General features: G+C 42.6%; 1 protein-coding gene across 2 annotated transcripts in view; it reads left to right on the plus strand.

The window, feature by feature from the left end:
* The window catches only part of GC (GC, vitamin D binding protein), a 50803-nt gene extending 42429 nt beyond the window's left edge, over positions 1-8374 (plus strand). Inside the window, exons 12-13 of one of the 2 annotated variants that reach the window (XM_023507588.1) lie at positions 4671-4724; positions 8213-8374. In XM_023507588.1, coding sequence (XP_023363356.1) covers positions 4671-4712 — 42 coding nt within the window. In that variant the 3' untranslated portion in view covers positions 4713-4724; positions 8213-8374. Of the gene's footprint in view, positions 1-4670; positions 4725-8198 lie in introns of both variants that reach the window. The other variant, XM_012812162.2, reaches the window with a different exon arrangement.
* Positions 8375-8593: the final 219 nt, after the last annotated feature.

Genomic DNA, 8593 nt, shown 5'->3' on the forward strand with positions numbered 1-8593 from the left:
GGATTACAGGTGGCTGCCACAATGCTCAGCTATTTTTTGGCTGCAGTTGTCATTGTTGTTTTAGCCAGCCTGGCCCAGGCTTGAACCCACCAACTTCAGTGTATGTGGCCTATGCCCTATTCCCTGAGCTATAGGCACAAGCCAAATTCATTAATTTCTTGAGACAACTTTTTGAACAACTCTTTGGATTTCTATTTCCATCTTTTCCTCCATTCTACTCATTTTATTTGCCATCCGTACTCTGAGTTCTATTTCTGACAATTCAGCATTTTGTCTATTAATTGCATCTTCTGTAATATTTCCTTTGTCATTCCTTAGGAGGGTTGATCTACTCTTATTATTCATGTTGCCAGAGTTCTTCCTCTGGTTCTGCCCCATAATTATTTTCTGCAGTTTGGCTAGTAAAACTTGTAGGGTAAGATTGGATTGAGGGCCCAGGAAATGGAATTAACCAGCACTTTATCAATGAGCTGGGGCTGGTAATTGTGGTTTTTCCCCTACAGCTTTACAAAGGTCCCTTTCAGAGCCTCAGCCAGATGAGGATCTGCTTGGTGTGATAGCATTAGCTGGCTCTGTCTTATAGTCAGCCAGCCTCTATCCAATCCTAATGAGTTGTGGTATGGGGCTGAAGTCTCAGCTGGAGAGAGATACAATCAAATGCGGTGTCCCATACCCCACCAGAGACAGGTAGAGGAGGAGAATTAGTCCCTCTCCCTACAAAACAATGACTTCTCAACCTTGGAGGGTTTCCAAGTAGACAGCCCAGGACAAGAGTTCTAACCTTATTTTCCCAGGCAGTGCAATCACTCCTCAACAGGGAGAGTTCAAAGGGTCTCCAGTGACCCAGTAGTGGGGATCTACAGGCAGTTCCATCCTGAAAGTCTGAGGGGCTGGAGTCTGGTTCCCTCTAGTGAGCAATGGAGTCAGGAAGGTACATCCCACCAAAGAGTCAGTCCAGAAACATCAGCGCCTCCACCCCCCACCACTCATGCTTTTGGAAACCCAAGGGGTTGGAGCCTGGCTCCCTCCAGAGAGCAGGGAAGTGCACTGCCAAAGTCTGACCCAGAGCATGAGCACCTCCACCTGCGGTGCACTGTCACAGCTCATTTCTCTCTCCTAGAGACTTGTTCCTCTCCCTGTGCAGTCAGCACCTCTGCTCCTGCTGCTCATTGCCACTGGCAACCCCAAAGTCTGACTCCCTCCAGTGATTAATGGAATCAGGGAAGTGCACCACCAAAGTATGATCTGGGGTATAAGCACCTTCACCCACTGCACACTGTCACAGTGCCATGCATCTCTCTCCCACGTATCTCTCTCTCCCTGTGCCCCAACTTCCACTTCAGACACTGTTTCCATGCTACTGTCCAGCAGCACATACAATGCCCAAGCCTCTCAAGGAATTGCTGAATACTCTGGGCTCTGCCAGGAGCAGGCCTTCAGACCTCCAGGCAAGGGGGGAAGGGTGAACTGGGAGTTCAGACTTGTGGGAAAAATATTTGCTCAACTTTATTTCAGTCAGGATTATGCCGAGGCTCACAAGTGGGACCTCCCTAGAGAAGGAGGCCCTGTATTTAGTGGCTCTCTCCCATGGGGTAAAATGAGAGCTCTTTTGTTCCCTACTCGCTTGCAGAGAGCACACAGCAACTCTCTTTCTTGGGGGAGGGGTCTCTCATCCTCTTGGCAATGGGCTTTGTACCTGTAACTTGTTCTCCTGGAGTCACAGTTTGCCTCAGCAGAGATAATGTGCACCTACCTATCTTCTTTCTTAGCTCAGCTTCCCACCCTCAGCTTCTTTGAGTCCATTCTGTCCATTATCTCTCCCTTTGGACAGGAGCCTCTGTTGAATGGCTCTAGTCGGCCATCTTACTTCCCTATTAGCCTTTCTGATCATCTTTCTGAATTGACTTGTCATAACTAGGTGGACAGCTGGCCTCCTCCTGACTTCTTAGGGCAGAATCTGTGAGATACTGTTGCTTTTCATTCCTCATGCTCGGTGTGAATATTTCCACTTAACCTATTGGATCGGGGTCATATTTGCAGATCTTCTTGTCCTGTATTTGCTTAAAAATAATTTTTCCTTAGACATAATATCTGTATACTCCTCTCACTCCTAGGAGCTTATCTGGGGGGATTGATCTCTATCGAAATATTCTATATTCTAAATACAGATGGCTTACCCATGGGAAGAGTGGTAAAGGGGCTTCTGAACCACACTCAATTAGTATTTCATTACATGAAAATCTACCCCTACCCTCACCCGGATCTTTAAATGACCAGAAAATAGAACCTGGGATTTTCTTCTGACTTTACCCTGACACTCTCAAAATTGGTTCATTTTTTATGCCATAGATGCCCCATTGCCTGTAGAAAAACATACAATTTCAAAATCACAATTGAAATGTATTTTCCCTCTCAACCATCATCCAGACAGGCCATCCCTATGTGGTCTTCTGAGAGCTCTTTATTTTGCTTCCTCTAACATGCCCCAAATGTGATCTCCCAGAATATTCAGAAAGTCACTGTTACATGCTGGCATTGATCACTAAAATCTTGAAAACACAGAGACAAATACAAATAACTGAGTGGAAGCTGGGCAAAGAAGAGACCAGCAAATAGCATCCCAGTCGCTACCCCTTCCCCGCTCTTTCCTGCCCCCTCTTCTTTCTATTATCAGGAGATCTGGTGTAGTTTTCCTCTTTGTGTAAATAGCTTTTATGACCCTTAATGTCATAACTATCATTTATTAAACCATTACTATATGTTAAGCAAAAACATTAATAGCCTCACATCTATTTATTTATAGAATAATGGAAAACAATTCTAAATGTTAAATCATTTTAATTACCCTTTTATATAGGTTGAATAAAGTTTACAGGGTTATATGATGTTAGGAAAATCTATGTTTATTCCCTGTTAGCCTGTTCTTCTCCCTCCAAGACATTGCCATGGTCTCCAATCCTAATTTAACTAATGACAAAAACAAAGTATTTATACCAAAAGACTGTTGACTGAAAATCCAAAATCCTTGTTAAATAGCAGAAGTGATACTTGGTGAGTAGCAGCATTCAGAATTCTACCCATCTCACTTGCTTGGAATCTTTGTCCACTAGTTTTACTCTTTTATTTTGCTTCAATATTTCCTCTCTACCAATTCTGCCCAATTTGGATTAAAGTTACTCTTATCTCAAAAAACAGTAATATATTTTGGACACCTCCCTCGCTATTTTTCCTTCTCCTCCCATTACAGCCACCATGCTTGAAACAAGGGCAAATGCTCACTCCCTACACCTCCTGCTGGGTCCTCAACCCTCTGTGGTCTGGCACCATGCTCTGGCTTCTGATGGTGCCGTCCACCGTGGAAAAAGGCACAGCCTCCTCATGGTTTCAGTCCTCATTGTTCTCTACAAAACAGCCGATACCCACAACTATTCCTTTCTCCGTGGAACAATTTCTTTGTATCCGTAGTATCATTTTCTGCTTTTATCTTTCTGTGGTTGTTCCCTTCTTATTCTGTTTCCTATCATTTCCTCCCTCTACTCATCCCTTAAATTTCTACTTCCCAGAGCTTTTTCCTTGACCCTCCCATGTCCACCCACCACATTTTATAGCCATTCTCTTCAGGCACATCGTTTGATCCCAGCTCTCTCCCTCCAACCAGGATCTCTCCCCCAGGGCCAGGCTTTTCTTCGACTATCTGTGGAGGTCTCTTGTCCCATAATTTCTTGTCTCATGTCTCACAAGAAATTCATACACAACAATGTGGCCACAGTGTTCCTCTGAAAACCTCCTCTTGTGTTTCCCAAATTTATGAATATCATCACCATTGTCCCATAGTCCCAAGATGAAAACTGAAAGAGTCTTGATTTTTCCTTCTCTTTTTCATAACAGCCAATGAAAATTCAAATTCTAACAATTCTAATTACCCAACACTGCTCCATCTCCCACCCACATTCTTCCACACTCTTGGTACTTAATTTTAAGCAATTTATCACCTGAACTCCAACTTGTCAATTGGCCCCCCACCTCCAGGCTGCCCCAGGCCCACCTCTACACTAGGTCAAGTAACCTTTGTAACACATACAAACAACTGATTAATACAGTATTCCAACAGCTCTCTATTACTTCAAAATTAAAATCCAGTTATTTTATAAGACCAAGAGATTTGGGACCCTTAATTTCCTCTCCAGCCTGACTTTCTATACTTTTTGTATTCTCCTCACTACTTGCAGTTTTCAAAACAGCCATGGCTTGCTGTTACCTCAGGGACTTTGCACATGACTCTGCACAGATTGCCCTGTCCCTCACCAGCCCCACCTGGGCTGAATCTTGCATCAGGTTTCAGGATTCCAGCTATACATCACCTTCTCTGGGGATCCCTCCCCAGCAGTCAGGCTCCTCTTTTGCCCCATAACACTCAATACTTAGCACTTTTTAAGTTCTACTGGTTTTTTTTTTCTTATCCATTTTTTCCAACACACTGTAAATGCTTTAAGAGCAGGGATAACCTAAAGCCAAATGAATGCAAAAGATGGCCAATAAAATCTGCAATGTGAAATATCATTTTGGCACGATCTGAGCAAGGTTTTAAACTTTTGTATACCTCCCCCATGACCTAGCAGTCTGCAAATGAAATACTCTGTAAGTCACATGATGTTGTTTTTCATTATCAGATTGATGCTGAGATGACCAATGTCCTGCAGTCCCAGGCATGAGCATGATCTTTGGTGAGTACTTTTTTTTTTTTTTTTAATGCAGCATCAGAGAATCCAGCATTGCTCAATGTATTTTAAAGATCATAGAAGGGAAAGAAAACTTCATCAGATTATCTATTCAAACTCACATAAAGAGTTGAGAATATTACACACCTAGACAAGTTAAAGAGCTTACACAGGTACACACAGCAGCTCTGACCTCTGACACAGACCGTGTGGATCCAGTTTGCTGGTGCCCAGCCAGGTACCACATCACCACCCTCACATCTGCACTAACAACAGCATAAAGATCACACCTGGGATTCTGATGCACCTCAGTGGGGAAATTTTTGAATTTAAAGACAGGTTCATCAAGTCATAAAAATGACATATCAGAGTTCTTAGAAGGGAAGAGCTCTGATTCAGATTAAAGCTGCCCTATTGAGACAATATCACCACTTCTTTCAATTATTATATTTTCAGCAGTTTTGAAGGCCTGAAGCAGAGACTAGGGGCATAAAAGAGTTTATTTAGATACAACTCCATACCTCAGAATGAAAGTACCCTCACCTCTGCTACTTCAGCAAAAGTGTGTGCTCTCCATTATGTTAATTTTAAAGATCTCACCTAGAGACTTTTAAATGATGCCAACAATGATCTGGGTTTATGTCACATCTTAGTTGAACTGAGGCTTTTCAATGATGTCAAATTTTTATTTTGCTGACTTACTAACAACTCTGCCAAAAATAATACGGAAACAAAGGCCTCTAATCCATTCACTGATGAAATTCAGTCATTTCATAATATTTGTCTTTCCAACTATTGATTATTTGAATCATCGGCAGTGGTAAAAATAAAAGTGACACTTTGAGAGACTGCACAAGGGCCATGGTAGAGTGCCCTGTAGAATCCCTCGGCCTGCACTGGAGCCCCCACTCCAGCTACCCATCTCTGTGACCTTCAGCAAGTTGTCTTTTTGCCTAAAGCTGAGTTTCCTGTTTGGTAAAATGAAAATTTCAATGTCTGCCTTGCAGTGAAGCTGTGATGATTGAGATGATGTGTATAAAATGTCTGAGAAGCAGGCAAAACAGATAAAAGCAATGGCACTAGGACGTTGTTGGGACTGCTGCCTCTGTGGCTCCTGACATGAATCTAAAGTCTCCCCACCTATATGTTTCTGTGCTTTGACACACAGCTGTTATGTGCTAAAGTTCTCTCAATAATTTCTGAGAAATAGTAAGCAAAATGCAAGTACCCTGAGGTATAAATATTCTGGAGTTAAAATAATGTCTGTTGCTGCTAAATTATTTCCTCCCTCCAATTCCCCTTGATCTCAATCTCCATAGAGTTAAAATCCCAATATACAGAAATTATCGCACCTCCTATTCATGAAGATATCTTAAGCTTTAACTAAGAATTGGGGTTGTTTGGAAAGTTGCGATAACTTGGACCTTGGGGATGTCTTTCCTTAGACCATGTTACCCTTCACAATGCAGGATGTCTCCTTCACGTCTTAGGTACACACCTTCAGGCTCTGAAAGAATAAACTGAAATAAGAGGAAGTAGCCTTGGTAAGGGAAACAATGCCAATTTGATGTATTCTAAAGAGATTTCTTTTCAGAACCAATTTCAGAAATGTGTTTAATTCTAACTAAATCAAGAGATGAGCTCAGTTTTTCAGTGACAGATTAGTGAATATTCTAATATACTGATTCCACTGGTTCATGGTCATTATCGTCATCTGCTATAGAATTGTTTGCATCATTTCTCTGGTGCCTGTTAACATTCTTCTCTGATCTTTAATTAATCCCTCAGTCGGCCCCACTTAATTAGCCAACCATATGCATGTTGATTACCTAGATGAAGAGCTCTAAAATAATTTGCATATTTCTTTCATAGATTTGACAACATTCATCGACTCTCCTGAGCTCAGCTTTACCCACTACCTATTTATCATAATCAGAGTCTGCAGTGATAAAGGCCCAACAACTTTCAATCATGTCAGGAATAGTCCCATCACCTTGAGAAAAGCAAGTTACATCTTGTTCACAAGGTGATGGGAATTATCCAAGAATAATGAGGCCATAACCTAAACCTGCACATTAAGTTTTCAGAATAAAACCAACAAATTGTGGTTCGTGGATCCAGGAAGAATTTGTAGCTCTGTTTGAAAAGGTTCTTTCAGCGATCCCAGCATTGCCCAGAAAGCAAACAAGCCATCCCTGAGCTGCTCTGAACACAGCACGGGACTCAGTGACTCTAGACTAAGTATTGAGTACTCCCCCCCGCCTTAGACCCATCTTCTCATCATATTTTAAATTAGACTAGCAGAAGATAGCCATTTCTTCAATGATTTTTTCCTATAACAAGTAAACTATTCAACAGCAGAAATGCCACATTGTTTAGGGTGAAACGTTCCCTAAAACTGTTAAGCCAACTTTAAGTGACTATATAATTCTTTTCAATGAAAGCCAACCCCTCTCTAACTAGACATCTGAACAATTTGTAGACCTGAAGCCTTTCATCTTAAGGTGTTTTACTCACCTACAATTCATGTCTTCTAGCCAACATTGTCATGCTACTTCACTTTCAACTAAAGTCTTATTAAAAACTTGAGTTGACATCAGAGCCGTACCTCCCTCAGATAGGAGCTCTCACTAAGACACCCTGCAGACCTGGGGTGCGAAGCAGAGTCCCGTCTCCCACCCTGGCCTCACTCCTGGGGTGCGATGCAGAGTCCCATCTCCCATCTTGGCCTCACCCCAAAACTAACCCTATTGAAGATAGTGAGAGATGGAATTTCCTGCCTTGTGCAAGCAGAATTATGATATAATTCTATTACAGACTGTCTTGGAAAGGGGGGAAAAAACAAGGTGACACGTTTGCCTTAATACAAAGCAGGTGATTTGATAGACACTTTCACTCATCAGTGTTTTGCTAAAATAAAAACAAACTATCATCTCAATTCCATGATCAGGAGGCTTATGATGAGAGTGGCAGTAGTTCTTCATTCTTACGGAGCAGAAGTCACATACCCCACTGGCTAAAATGCAAACACTGTACAACAGGAGTCCTCAAACTATGGCCCGCGGGCCACATGCAGCCTGCTGAGGACATTTATCCGGCCCACCGGGTGTTTTTGCCACTGCTGCCTGTCCTGCTTAGCAGCCAACTCATCCCAGGGCCTGCAGTCTGGCCCTCCAATGGTCTAAGGGACAGTGAACTGACCCACTGTTTAAAAAGTTTGAGGACCCCTGCTGTACCAGGTACCTGGGCATAAGAACAGGGAGGGTTTATGTGGTGTCACTACTGGTATGGAGAACTTCTTACTCTTTTTACTCTGAACCCCATGTTGCACCATAGTGGGCATCAGGGTCATGCTGGGCAGATTCGTCACTGGTGCAGACATGTGAATAACAGGACGTTACATGTGTCTTTTGAAGTGTGTCACAGTGCTGTCCATCAGGTCCATTTTTCTAACATATCATCCATTTTCATCATTCTCAGAGACTTAGAGCTGGAATCACCTTGAAGAACAACCTCTCGTGGCTTTAGCAAAACCAGTGAGCTTCTGGAGAGACATCTGGGATACCCCTACCTGTTCCAGCTACAGTGTCTTCATGCAATGAATAAGTATTATGATTTACTTTCTAAATAAATTGAAATCCAATGCAAACCGTGAACATGACAGAGTGATGCTGATCTTCAGAACCCTCCTATGTGTTTAGGACGTTGTCACAGTAGGCAGCCTCAGCCCAGGAGCCCTGCTCGTGTCTAGATCTGGGCTATGTCTCTTTAAAGGATTCACAGTATTAACCATCGCTTTCCAGTTCCCAAAACACTAAACTCCATGCCCTGTTGCTACCACTACAAACACACTGTCTACCCTCCCACCGTAAAGC

This window comes from Otolemur garnettii, unplaced genomic scaffold (genome assembly GCF_000181295.1).
Source record: "Otolemur garnettii isolate 467f Iridium unplaced genomic scaffold, OtoGar3 scaffold00191, whole genome shotgun sequence".
NCBI classification, from domain to species: Eukaryota; Metazoa; Chordata; class Mammalia; order Primates; family Galagidae; genus Otolemur; species Otolemur garnettii.